Source organism: Triturus cristatus, chromosome 5_2 (assembly GCF_964204655.1).
Source record: "Triturus cristatus chromosome 5_2, aTriCri1.1, whole genome shotgun sequence".
Taxonomy (NCBI): domain Eukaryota; kingdom Metazoa; phylum Chordata; class Amphibia; order Caudata; family Salamandridae; genus Triturus; species Triturus cristatus.
This window is the reverse complement of record NC_140588.1, coordinates 969,738,176-969,752,352: the sequence shown is the minus strand read 5'-3', so window position 1 is coordinate 969,752,352 and position 14,177 is coordinate 969,738,176. Positions and strand designations below refer to the sequence as shown.

Genomic DNA, 14,177 nt, shown 5'->3' with positions numbered 1-14,177 from the left:
AAGAGAGGCCCAGAAGGAGAGCCTGGCGAAAGGCTGGCGCAGGGAGCCAGTGAAGACAGCACACTGCTGAATCTACCCTCTCAGAGACCCAGAGGGTAGAGGAGAGTGTTCCCAGTGGCTGGGGCTGGTAAAGAGGAGCATGAAGCGCCCCATAATGCCTCGCCAGGCATTTGGAAATCTGCTGTTTTGGTGCTTTGTGGCCCCCAGAGGAGGGGGGTCACCCTCACTTGTGAAAATGTGCTGGGGGAGCTGCTGGAGATGCGCAGTCTTTCCCCCCCAGCAAGAAGAAATCTGCTGTTTTGTAGCCTGGTGGCCCCAGAGGAGGGGGTCACCCTCATGTGTGAAAAGGGGTGATGGGGGGCTGCAGGAGCACCGCAGCCTCCCCCAGCATAAAGGAGAACAGTCCACCCATAAGTTTCACGGGGCATCTGAAAGAATAACCCCACAAGGGCTCAGCCAGCCTTTAACACCTTCTAGGCTGGAACTTATGTTATACAGCGGAGGGTGTACTATGAAGTGCATCATGGAGTGAAGGGCTGAGTTGGGGATGTCTGGAGAAGGGCATCCCCTGGAGGTGAAGTGGTGTAATTGCACCGAAATGCATTTACTATTTCTTTTTAGGTGGACTAGAAGTCATGTGTAAAGTGAAGTACCTGTGTAAGGTGATGTTAAGCTAAATGGAGTTATGTTGCTGGACCTTCCTGCTAGGGGGTCTGGCTGTATTTATGTAATCTCATGCTTTTACCTGTGATTTCTTTTAAAGTGAAGAGGCACACTGCAGGAGAAGTGTAGTTGCCAGGAGTACTTTTTTTGAAGGGACTGTAAGTCACATGTGTAAGGAGATGTCAGAAGCCAAGTGGGGCTATGTTGCCAGACAGTCCTGCTAGGGTGTCTGGCTGTATATGCGCAATGCTGTGATTTCATCTGTGATTCCTTTAAGGGCTGTAATTGCAATGCATTCAAATGATCAACCAAGGTGATGAGTACTGTCATTCTAAAGAGTGCGTAAACAGGGATTCTTGCTTCTGCCCTTAGGTGAAGACCCCAGACTGCTAGCCCTTAAGATAAAGAGGTGCATACTTTATGGTCAGTAGGAGATGCTCAGTCAGGGTCATGTGTCACCAAGGCAGGTTTACCCCTTTTTAATGCTTGTGGAGGCAATGGGGTGGGTCGCCACTGGGATGGTGCCAGTGCGCAGGGCCCTCGCTCCAGGTTATGTTCAACTATCTGCATTGGGGGCAAGTGGATGAGCATACATGGGAGTGGTGGTACTAGACCCCACCCCTCCTTTGCGGGAGGGGTGGAGATGTTATGCAATGCCACAAAGTAATTCCAACAGCTTATGTATATTTGTAAATTGGTGCATAGTATTGAGTAGTGTGTGTGTTTAATAAATGTATTCTTACTTTTATAAAGCAAAGTACAGACTAGACAATCAATTATTGAGTGTTATTTTTGTGCACCTGCAAATGGCGATTACTAGCCCACACCACCTCCCTTGAGTAAGCCTCAGACTGCTCTGCAACGCTACCCTCTGAGAGTCAGGCGCTGCAATTGGGTGTTTGGTTCCCAGTGAAGGACAAATGTAGTCATGTTATTTGTGCAGGCCTCACAGATGCTGCCTCGTTTTCCAACACATTACCTTTGGGCTGAATAATGTTCCTCATGTTTTGCCATTATCCTGATGCACAGCATCTATGCAGAGGTTTACCAAATCAATACTAGATGTGAATATCTCGAAAGAGGCGCTAGGCACGTAAACGTTATCTATGTTAAGGATAGTGGATTCATCCATGTATTCATTGTATGAAGCGCTTCATCACCCAAAAGGTAGCTGGGCGCTGTACAGGCAAAGTACACAAAATACCCTTCCATACTGAACCCATAAAGGAAATAGATGAAGACCATAATTATTAAAAAAAGAACTGAAATGCGGCTGTCCGAGGCCCCCGCAGGGGGCCACTGAAGAGGGCAGCCCTCTAGTACCTTCTGGGCACCCCACACCCCCCCTTAGGGGCAGGGACTAAGGGAGGAGTCCCCCCAGCCTTGTCGCGGCGCGCTAGGCGAGTGTCACTTCCTGGGCACGAGGACAGGGGGAGGGGTATATAGGCCTCCCCCACCATCTTGTTGTCCTCTTTCGCGCGCCGGACAGGCCGTCTGCTGCCCGTCTCACCATTTGCATCCCTCGTCGTGTGGTGCGGATACGTTGCGTTGCGTTGTTGGCCGGCATCGACGGTTTTCGAGGTGAGTGCATGCGGCGGGCGAGCGGACCCCATGCTCACTGCTGTAAAGAACTGAAAGACAAATAACAAAGAGTCGAACCTGCAACTGACTCTGAAAGTGTATCACTGAGAGTTGAAGGGGAAAAAAGCACAAGGTGAGGTTTCAGCAGGGCTTTAAGTGGGATGAAAAAACTGGGTGTCTCTCAAAGGGGCGTGGCTAATGCAATTAAGGGAGGGGCTTAAAACACAGAAGCTAAAAATCTGCGCTTAGCATAGTGTGCCGCCCGACTTGTATTTTGCTGTTTCTGTCATTGCATCCAGATATATGATACAACAAGTAACATCACACCTACAACAAGTCAGAACTATTGGCTTTGTCAATGGCTGCTAGTTGTATAAGATAAATAAGCAACAATTATGGCTTGTATATAATATTGAAAAAGCTTCCACTTAAAGCTTGGGGAGAGGATGTGGTCGTCGGCTAGACTGCCGACTTTGGTGCTGGAAACCAGGGTTCAAGCCTCAGGATCGCGTCCACATCCTGTGATTCTGGGCAAATCACTTAATCTCCCCGTGCCTGAATGTGTAATGTAAATACGGTGCTCATGTAAAGCGCTCCAATACCTTCGGGTCGAGTTCACGCTATATAAATATGCAACACAAAAAAACAACCCTAGTGACACCACAGCAATGGTGCTGCTCCTGAGTTTCAAAAAGAGAAGGGCAATCCAGAGAGAAAATTACTCTCTTTAAAGGATTTCCCTTCCCTACAACGCTCACCTGGCATGACGTCATGCCGTAACTTCTCCACTAGTGAGAAGTGAGCAATGTGAGCAGGTGGACATCGATGTGCCTGTTGTCCGACGAAACAAAGGACCGCCTGTGCCAGGGCACAAAGCAGAACCCTAAAGACTCGTTATTCGCTGATGCAGAACTTTTCTGGACAAAGACTAAATGTGTAGAAAAATCTAAATTTGGGTACTTAAAATGGCGGTTGCTAAACAGAACGTTACTGAGAGTGCAGCTAGACCCTCCGATTGAAGAAAAGCTTGTGACATTATTTAATATAGCCACATACACATGGTCTTCAGGTGGGAGTAGCACACAGACCACGTTCTCACACAACCCGCTGCATTTCTCTCTGTGAGGATCCCCTCACATATGAAGCAGTAAAATATCATTCGAAACCTTAAAAAAAATAAACAATCTCTCCCACTGTTCATTAAAATAAAAAAAAATGATTACGACCAAAAATTCCCTGCAATAAAACTTCAGTGAACGTGGCATGTGTTGGCACTATTTTTTAATCGCTCCTAGTGTTTGGCCCTGGTCAGAGTTATTTATCACATCTTAAAATCAATGGCTTACTGGCTCTTAGCATATAATCAAAACGCACATTTTATAGTTTGGAATTCAAATAGTAAATCAAAACTAAACATAACGGATTACAGAAATTCTATTTCCAAAGGTAAAATCTATTAATTGAAAAGGTATATATTACAGAACTAAACATCAAAATTAAGGGGTCCATTAGGATGGCGGGTGGATCACCGGCGGGGGCGATCTGCCTGCCATCCTTGCCTGAATGACCCCCTGCCATATTAGTATGGGTGGGGGGTCCGCGGCGGACAGAAAGACCGTCCGCCGCTATTCCGCCGGTCGACTCGTCGACCAGGCGGAAAAAGGTCATGACATGGTGGCGGTGTCTGCAAGATACCGCCATCCATATCATGATGAGTGCGGAGATGAGCCTTTCCATGGCGGCGTTGCCGCCATGGAAAGGCATACGGTTTCCGCCTGTGGGGGCCTGTGGTACCCCCCTACATTGTCAAGGACAAGGTGGCAAGGACAAGGTGGCAGGCACCGCGCGGTGCAAGCAGCAAAGCTTTCATCTGAGAATGTGCTTATAGTACCCATATATAACAACGGGTCACAAAGCAATACAGCTAAGATATAAAGAACAAAACGTCCAAACCAAGTAAGATTAAAAGATAAGCATTACAAAAGGCAAACAACACACTAGGGAAAAGGGATACAAGCAACGTCAAAAGGATTTTATTAAAATACATATTTTTTAAATCAGAATGTGTAGGGCCATTTTGGATCTAGATGGCCATTTAGAGGGAAACATCTTTTACCAAGTGGTCTTTACCAGGGTCGGACTGGCCAATCGGGCAAACAGGAAATGCCAGAGTGTTGGTCATTGCCTATAGCAAGCCCAAATCGTCAGAGCCCCGTGCTGTGTAAAACACCTCTACAGCATGTATTTGCTAGTTCAAAACTGCCCTATTTGCAAATGTGGGCCACTTTTTTAACTATGGAATATGCTAATGGGGGGGGTCGCTTTTATTTTGGTGCCCGGGCCTATTTTCTTACCCAATCCGACCTTGATCATAGCCACACAATGCCTTTGTCACATATATTTCTTTATTACACATGCCTTTACCATGCAAGGTAAATATAGTTAAGGTAAGTACATATGTAGGCAAAAGATTCAGGTTGCTCCTTCTTAAAGCTTTTCCTCAGCAGTAAGTCAGTTTCAGTGGGACTTCGGTGAGAAGGTATACAGCCTTGTGGAGCCCTGTTCGGTTACAGCCTGCATCCTTGCCCCACTGGATAAATTCAAGTTCCAAAAAAGTGACTAAGTCCAAACAGAAATCTTAACTGGGCAAAGTCGTAAAAACGTATGACCAGCAAGGGACCTTGCTTGGGCGTGAATTTTGAATTTCTCTCGCTCAGAGTTTTCCTGCCAAAAGTCAACGTCTTCACCAGGATTTCGTCCAGCTGATATCTGGCCTTGTGGAGCCCTTCTCGGCCACAGCCTGCTGCCCTGCTGAGGATTTTTTACTTCCATTTCAGAGACTAAGGCAGAATGTACAACTTACCGATATTATGTATATTTGTGTTTATAAAGAGCACTATCACTTGCAAGGGTGTCCTGGCACTGATGTTCAGGTGCAACATTAAGGATCTCATTACAAATGGGCCAGTAATCTCCATCTGGGCACAAACAGCAGCTTGTTTTCGAATTGGGATTACATCTTTTTTCCACCACCCACATTTCATTCAGGCAAATCCTGGCCAAAGTTGTACGGAGACACTAAGGCACATTCTAAGTTTTACAACTTAAAACAATGTGACGGTAGCATATTATTACCCATCCAGAGGTGCTGAGCTTCCGCAAGAGGCGGTAATACTGGAGATGGAATATACTGCCCCGCGATATTGGTATTAACACTATATATACTGTGATATATTTCTACAGTGCAGTTGTGATCTGATGTTCTAACTCGTAAAATGGACAACAAATAATCTGGTTTTTTTTACCCTCATTTCTGGATCTGATGCATGTTCCATTGGGGTCAGCCTTAAATCGCGCTAAGGTCCCAGACAAGCGCAACCAGATGACCATGGTTGGCACTTAACACTTTTTTTAAACTTAAAAATTCATATCCCAGGTTGTCTTTATTTGATTTTTGTTGTTTTAGTATCACTTTATTCATTACATTATTTTCTATTTTTATAAATTGGACTGGGACTTTTATTGTGTTTTGTTTTATACTTTTGTTGGGATCTTTATCGGGATCTTTATCACGTACTCCCTCGTAGAATTCTCTCGTGGCACTGTTCCCTGCGTGGAACATGGAATGTGTTGCTTCGGCAGTTGATGCCTGGGAGCTGCCTTGATGGGACGTAATAAACAGGAGTACTTACCTTTTCCGTGATTGTACTTCCTTTCAACTTTTAAACTGGTTTGGAACTTCTAAATTCTTTACATATTTTCTTAAATTAACCTCTGTGCCATACTTACCAGAGCTGGAACTCAGGTTTAAATTACAGAAATCTTTACTTGACATAACAAGAATATTTACTTTATTACTTGTGGTGGAGTACCATCCACTCCAACTAATATTAATCTTTCTCACACCTCCCATTTGACAATTCGCCTTGTGATCCACCTATTTCTTCAAATCGGCATGCACATTCTCCTAATCAGAACCCATTAGAAGAACCCATAACCAATAGCACTTGCATCATTTAGACCTGCCATGAGGTTTCAGGTGCTGCTTTCTGAATCGGACTCATTTTGTGGTGATGAGGAAGGTTACCCACCACAGTCCCGTTCTCAGGCCTTTGGGGCTAAAATCCTCATTCATCAGGACTTCTGAAAGACACACCTAATATTAGGGGAGATTTCCAAGCTCTGAAACCTCAGATTAAATCCTTGGTTTATCTGTATGCGCTGTTTGATCTTGATATGTGAATAGGATATAATGAGCCCTCTTCTGCCTTTACTGGTCTTACCTTGAGAAAAAGTTTATACCACACATGTCTGAGCTTAGTGTCTTCATACGTAGACAGGGTTGAGGTAGTTTGGAACCAGTTTCTCTTCACTGGATGAGAAGGGAGGTTTCCGGAGTGGTAATCTTTGGCTTTATGTCCTCAAATCTCCCTTGTTATTTCTGTTGTATGTTGAGGCTATATGTTGGTGCTACTTTGCTCGTGTCCTTTTCCCCCTGTTATCCTTCCCTTGACTTCTCTCTGCCTAGTTTAGCTGCAAAGGAATGAGCGGGTTTTGGAGGAGTGAATCATTAAGATTTCTACCTGAGAAAGGGTTTACAGGAGGGGTTCATATAGAGGACTCTAAGATTGTACCGTGGCTCACTCATTAAAGTTGCTAAACAGAATGCAAAGTGCTTCTAACACCCAGCATAATGACAAAAAATTGATCAGAGTTTTAAACGGATGAAATGTGATGTCAATCCTTTACCGGAAGTGCTTGCTTCAGACAGGGAAACACCACCTATGTCCATTCTATGGTCTTTTATAGTTGTTACCTCTGAAGAGGCAGGAAGGATGAACAAAACTGCAATTTTGTTTAATAATTCTCTTGATCCTGTCCTACTCTATACTTTAGGTGATCCCCTATTTGCAATCATATGCTATCTAATATTGAGAAAAGGCTATTTCTTGGTATCCAGCAATTGCTTATCTGATCCTGCTCTTGTTAATGTTTCACTCTGGCTGGTAGACGTCATATTCTTATGCAGCAAGTGCAGGTTGAACAGGGACATTAATAGGCCTGTGAGAAATGTTACCTCCTCCCCTAAAATTTGTTTATTCAGGTTTTCAACAATTGGAATACAAAGAAATGACATTGCAGCAAGATTACAGTTGGTACATACAGTTCACTTGGGGGTGTGTGTCGTGTAGGCCTGGGAGAAATGTTAATTATGGCAGTATAATTGGCTTAAATTTGGTAATTTTGTGTAAAACAATTTACACAAAGTTACCAAAAAAAACACCACTTCGAATAATTTTTTGGAGGAATTTTAGTGCAAGATGTACCATTCGGATAATTTTTGAATGCAGAGTTTTGATAGGAAGTAAGCAGATATCAACTCGCATTACATTTTCGAATTAAAAAATTTCCCAAATGTACCATTCAGGAAATATTTTGAGTGCAACATACATTTTGCATAATTATGCATAACGTTGCATCATTTTGAGGTAATTTCAGGTAATTACGTTACTGGAAATTATGCAAGTTTCGCACATCACTAGACATTACTGTGTCCCAAAAATATAGATGCCAATCTGTTAAGATTAATAAAACCTTCTTAGAAGAAAATCAGACATGCCTCGTCCTACTAACTGGGAAGACTTCAAGGCATCATTAAAGGGAATAGTCATTTCTAACTGGGCAATGACAACATTACAGCCAGCATGGAAATAAAAAAATTAGAGATAAATTTTACCAGATTAAAATCGCTGTAAATTGGCTCTCCTTCACCAATTCTTCTTCTAAAGTTATAGTCTGATAGATATCAACACAAGAATACCTCACCAGAGCAAGATTTAAAGGGTAATATGAAAGAACAAATATATTTTAAGGATAATTACTTGGAGAAGATATTGGCATTGCATTTAAGGGCTCAAACGTCAAAATTTGAGGGTTTTTTTTAATTGAAGTTGGCCTAAAATCAATTTCTTGATTCCCACTTAAAGGCTACTACACTAATCCAGCTTGGGTGCAAAACAAGACAGTAACACATTTCTGAAGAATCTCAATGCAGCTGCATAGTTCCTTAACAAAATATCGAAATGTTTTCATAATAAAATATAACATGATTTCAGTTGTCAAAAAGCATGCACTGTACCTCAGAACAGAGGCAATTGATACAGTAAACCAGTCCATAGGGTTCCAGGTAGGGATGCCATCTTTCTCCACTGCGATACCGCTTGTCTTGAAAGACGCAGTATGTCTCTGAATCTGTTGGAATAATATTAATAGAATTTAATTCCATAATCTTTTTATTGAGTTTTTGACACAGCTAAATTCACCACCGTAGGACAGAAAAAGGAAAGAGAAATATATAGGTAGAAATTGACCTGGAAAATAATGTTAAATAGGTATGTATTGCATCAGTAAACAAAACATACTTTCATAGTGAGTTAACATTGTCTCAATAAAACATCTTTATTATACATCCTGTTAAAAATATATTTCTAATGTTGTGGACAAATCAATATCTCTTATTTATGACATAGTTAGGTCCCGATCAGAGGTTGGAGCGTGTTTATCAATACCTATCAACTATGACATAACGGAACTCTCTTAGTTTTACCTTTGGGGCCTGCAGTGATGTATAAGCCTCTGCTTGTTCATTACAAAATTTATCATTTCGCAGCCAATCTCAATGTACAATATGAATTCATTACCTATCCAGCCATGCCTGTAATTACCAATGGCACCTCTATGCAAAGGAATTTCCATTTGAATGGCCTCCTTTCACAAACTTGCATCAGGCTTGTGTAAAAACAGCATTCACAAGTCAAACACATCAGGGCTATTCCCAAAGGTTACATACACTTGTGAGTAAATGTACATGCATAATTTACACACTTCTGAGTTGCTTTACTGCTTTTGGTTATTTACAAAATCTGAGTGTAAAGTTACCCAAAATGTATAACGTACATGTCTTCACCCCCTGAAAAAGTGGATGAAGCCTAACTTACTAGCATAAGTTACTGCTGAAAAACAATAGAAAGTCTAGCACCACAAATAGCCAGCCCATGGTAGTGCAGCACCCTAGCACAGAAAATAATGTAGATACGAACTTAAAATAAAACCCATAGGTAATATTGGTAAATTAAAATAAATTATTTAAAACAGTTAAAAATATAAATGAATTTGATTCAATGTTTCAAATAAATTATAAAAATAGTACATATTTTAATTTAATTATAAAATATTTTAATTGCCTTTTTAAAATTGAATGTAACAATACACTTTATTGAATGGCTTTGATTTAATTCTATACATCACATTCAATAAGTATTAATGCACAATAAAAAAGATTTGTTTATTTTTTTTTTTTAATTTAAACTTCTGATAATGTAATTTATGTTTATATTAATTAAAGATCTAATTGAAAATTAAGTTAATAGTGCTGTTGCATTTTGTATTTAGTTCTAAATTTAAAATAAATATATAGCATGAATAATTGACATTAATATATATCACAAACATATGCTAAATACTTTTTTTCAACCTTAACAAACTTTTTTCATTTTCCCTATACTTTACCATGCTGAAATCTCCGGACAGACTGTGGAAATTCACTTTGGTAAAATATAGGGGACTATTAAAAAGTGACATGATTGCTGCTTTACTTTTTCTTGCCATCTATTGCCCTGCAACTTTAAATATGAACATCTCTGGATTCCCATAACCTATTTCAAAGCTCTAGGTTTCCTTTTGCTTGTTACATTTTTCTCTATGTTTCAGAGTGTTATGGTTGTGTTCTTTACTCTAAAATTGTTGGCACTACTTTAGTCTGCACACACTTCCATGGGATTGCTTGATGTTTGTGCCGTAATTATCAGGGGTTGAACAGAGATTCTCTCAGAACTGTGTTCTGACCTAACCAAAGGGTGGTTTTATTGAGTTTGTACTGGTACCCTGCTCCCAACTTAATAAAATCACTTCTGACAGACAGTAACCTTTCTTTTTCACCATTCGGTGCCTTTTCATGGGTTTGTGAAATTTCTATGCAGCTGTTCCCTAGATATAAACAATAAACATGAGCACAAACCATGCATGGAAGTACAATATCTTTTGTTTTAAGCTTGCAATATTAGGATGTAAATGAGGAAAAATTTACAAACACCAATTATTGAAAGACTATGTAGCTGACCAAGCAAGGCACATACTCACTTGCCTTCCTTGTCTATGTCCACTAACAAGGAGAAGGAGAGGAAAAAAGGCAAAAATGGTAAAAGCAGCTGCCCACCCACTTATCCTGATCTCGATTCAGGCTGTCTGACTGGGCAAAGACAGAGCTAAATAAAATATGACCTTTACACCATCCACCAGGGCTGATGAGGGCCAGGGGAACTGCACATACACCTCTATTGCTAAAGTGTGTTCGGGTTAATATTTTTCCTCCTTGGTCTTATATGTGAGCCAAGAATGGTTAGTACGTGACCATACCCTCTGGTTTTTCTCAATAATTTGTTCAAAGCTTGAAGAGCAATTTTTACGTGCATAGATTTTTTACTCCCTGAGTTAGTGCTAAGACTATACACCATGGCCTTGCCTAAGGGCCACTGTGCTTACTTGCCCTATCCCTGAATTGCCGAAGGACAGGGCGTTTTATGCAAACTCCCCCATCTTACTCACTGGTGAAAGGTGCATTTTTGTTGCTCACCATGGCTTGCCCAAGAGTGAAGGGGATTAAAAAAATAAGAGAATGGGCAGCTACTGACTGCCCCACTGCTCTGTTGCCTGAGAGATTTTGAAAAGCTCACATCACTTCAAATGCTTGTATCACAACTGAACTAAACTCTGGGAGAGCTGTGAGCATCTCACAACTCTTCTAGGTCTGAGATCATATCAACCATCGAAATACTACACCCACATTCCCACCATCATATAGCCACATACCCTCAATCATATGCATACATAGCAGACCATCATAAGGCAACATATGTGCATTATATGTCAACCAACCTCTATTAGTTTCACACACACACACACACATCATCAAAAATCTATACACCTAACATCGCTGAACAACACCTCTAATGTCATACACCCACTTCCAGTATCATATAGCCACACATCCAGTATCATGTGACCACACAACCAACATCACATGGCATATATATATGGCACCAAATGTACACCAAATCAGAAAAAGGCACTTCTCTGGACCAATATATATATATATATTTTTTTTTTTGATAAACAAGTTTTTATTGTTTTAAGTGATACAACAGAAAAACATTGAGCCTGTCGAACCACCAGCTTACAACCGCACAGCACAGGACCACTCCACCTCCCCACCGCCCCCCCCCCGAAACTCTCCCCCCCGAACAGCATGTTCACAATACATTGCCCAACCATTTCCCCCAGACCCTACGGTACTTCTTAAGACAGCCCCTCGCCTGGTAGAGGGTCCGTTCCTATGCCGCACACCAGTCCACTCCAGTACTCCATTTGGCCAAGCTAGGCGGCTGTGGGCACTTCCAGGCTGCTGCAATGTCTCGTTTCGCCACCATTAGCGCCGTCATAAGAAATAGCTTCTCTGCGCGCGTGCCGTCTAGGCCGTCAGTGATACCCAGTAGGCTGTGTCTAGGGTTATGTGGCACTACCCACCCCAAAACCTCCATGAGGTCAGCTTCTATGCCACTCCAGTATCCCCCCAAGTCCGGACAAGACCACACCATGTGGATGAAGTCAGCCGGAGCAAAGCCGCAGCGGGGGCAAGCTGCGTCAACGGAGAGGCCCGCACGGTGCAGACGAGCCGGTGTGAGATAGGCAGTGTGAAGGTAATAAATTTGAATAAGCCTCAGCTTGGCGGAGGCCGTCACCAGCCAGGGGGCCATACGGGCATCCTGCCAGTCGACCTCGTGATATGAGACTGAGCGGCCGACCCTCAAGCGTGCCGCAAACGGCAATCCCCATGCCAAGGGGGTCGTGGATCACCCGGGTAAACACAAAAGGGAGGGAGCGGCGCAGCAGGACTGCGACCCCCCGCGAACCCGGAGTGCCACACCCGATCATACGCCAGAAAGGGACATTTCTCGCCAAGCAGGTGGGTTTCCTGAATCATGAGCACATCTGCCTCCGCGCGCTGGGCGTATTTAAGGACGGCGGTGCGCTTGAGCCGGTCCAGTAGGCCGTTCACGTTCCAGGACAAAATGCACATCTGGGCCTTGGGAGCTATGTCATCCATGGTAGCGACGGGAACGGAGCGCGCCGGGAGGGAAGCGGCCAGGGGACGTCGGGGCTACGGCACCCACTCTAGGGGAGGCCAGCGGACAGCGCAGGGAAGCGAGCGGCGGCGGAGCGCGTGTGAGCGGCTGCATAGGATAGTGTGGTGACATGCGATGTGTGGTGCTGCATAAGAGGCTCAGTGGAGAACAAACCCAAACCAAACAAAACATTCCCCCAAGGAGGAACAACCAACGCGTACCCAACCCCAACCCCCCACCCTACACTTCAAGAACGGAAGCATCTGTCGCCCTAACTGAACCAACAATTACAGAACCCCAAGCGTGGGCGCTCGGGTGTAAAGAGCGTGGTGGACCCCTCCTGAAGCACGGATTCCAGTGATTCGTCCTAGGTTACTACGGAAAAACGTGAGAGACTGTAGAGCCCCCCACCCCCGCCGTCGGGCAAGGTCGTCGCCTCCCCCTGTAGATGCGGGAAACAAATATTAAGTCATATAGCAGGGCTGCGGGAGAGGTCTGACAGGTCAATCTGCACGTTGAGGGGGGTGAGAGACCCGCCCGGCCGAGGTGACAGACGGCGCCGGGACCCCCCAGCCGCCTGAGAGGATGTTCCAGACGAGGCAGAGGAGTCTCTCACTGTCCTGCCAGAGATGCTCGCAGACCGGGTCTGGGCCACCGCCGCGCCCCGTCGCTGCCGGGAGTGCGTGCGCTTCCTGCGCCGCGGTCGTTGGGGCCCAGCTGCGTCGTGGCCCCGGGGCACAGTAGAGGGCGACACCCCTCCGGGCTGACGCAGAGGTCTCTCCTCGGTGATCCAAGTCCAAGCTGCCCTGGGAGTGTCGAAGAACAGTGTCTTGCCCTGGAAAATCATGCGCAGGTGGGCCGGGAATTGGAGCTGGTATTGGAGGCCCAGGGAGCGCAGCTTCTGCTTTACCTTCGTGTAGGAGCGGCGTTGTTCCTGGACCTCCCGGGTGTAGTCCGGGAAGATCATAATGGTGTGGTTGTTGAAAGTCAAAGGGCCGCTCACCCGCGCCTCCCGCAGGATAGCGTCTCTGTCCCTGAAGTTGAGGATCCTAAGAATAAAGGGGCACGGGGGGGGCTCCCACAGGAGGTTTGGCCGCGAGCGACCGGTGCGCCCTCTCCACCACGAACCAAGTTGACAGATGGGCCGCCGGCATCCAAGACTTAAACCAGGCTTCTAGGAAGTCGTCGGCTCGGCCAGACTCGACCCCCTCCTGAAAGCCCACCAGGCGGAGGTTGTTGCGGCGGGCGCGGTTTTCGGCATCCTCAGCCCGTCGGTGCAGCTCTTTGGAGTGGGTTGTGAGCTCCCGGACCTGGTCCTGCAGCTGGCGAATGTCGTCCTCCGCCGTGGAGATCCGGGATTCCGTTTCCGTAATGCGGGCCGTGGCGTTGCGGAGGTCTTGCCGCAAAAGCGCAACATCCACCTTCACTTCCCCAACCATCCCCTCCAAGGATGTGCGGGAGGCGTCAATGGCCTGGAGGATGGTGGCCAAGTCCTTGTTCGGGGCCGGCGCCTCCCCTCCGCCCGCACCCGGCGGGTCCGAGCTCGCGAACTGGTCAATCTTCGTCTGGTGGGACGCTGCCGGTGGTCTGGGACTTCTTTCTTTGCCCATGGTGGGCCCAGGGAGCACGCGCCGGGCACGAAGGCCTGCGCAGTGAACCGGCAGGCGGCTCCTGCCCGCCAAGCGAAACAGC

The 14,177-nt window shown here is 45.1% G+C and overlaps 1 protein-coding gene across 5 annotated transcripts in view; it reads right to left on the bottom strand.

The window, feature by feature from the left end:
* The window catches only part of CHRDL1 (chordin like 1), a 641,585-nt gene that overhangs the window by 490,612 nt on the left and 136,796 nt on the right, over window positions 1-14,177 (bottom strand). For all 5 annotated transcript variants that reach the window (XM_085608178.1, XM_085608181.1, XM_085608180.1 and 2 more), the window contains one exon: window positions 8,384-8,496. In XM_085608178.1, coding sequence (XP_085464304.1) covers window positions 8,384-8,496 — 113 coding nt within the window. The remainder of the gene's footprint in view (window positions 1-8,383; window positions 8,497-14,177) is intronic.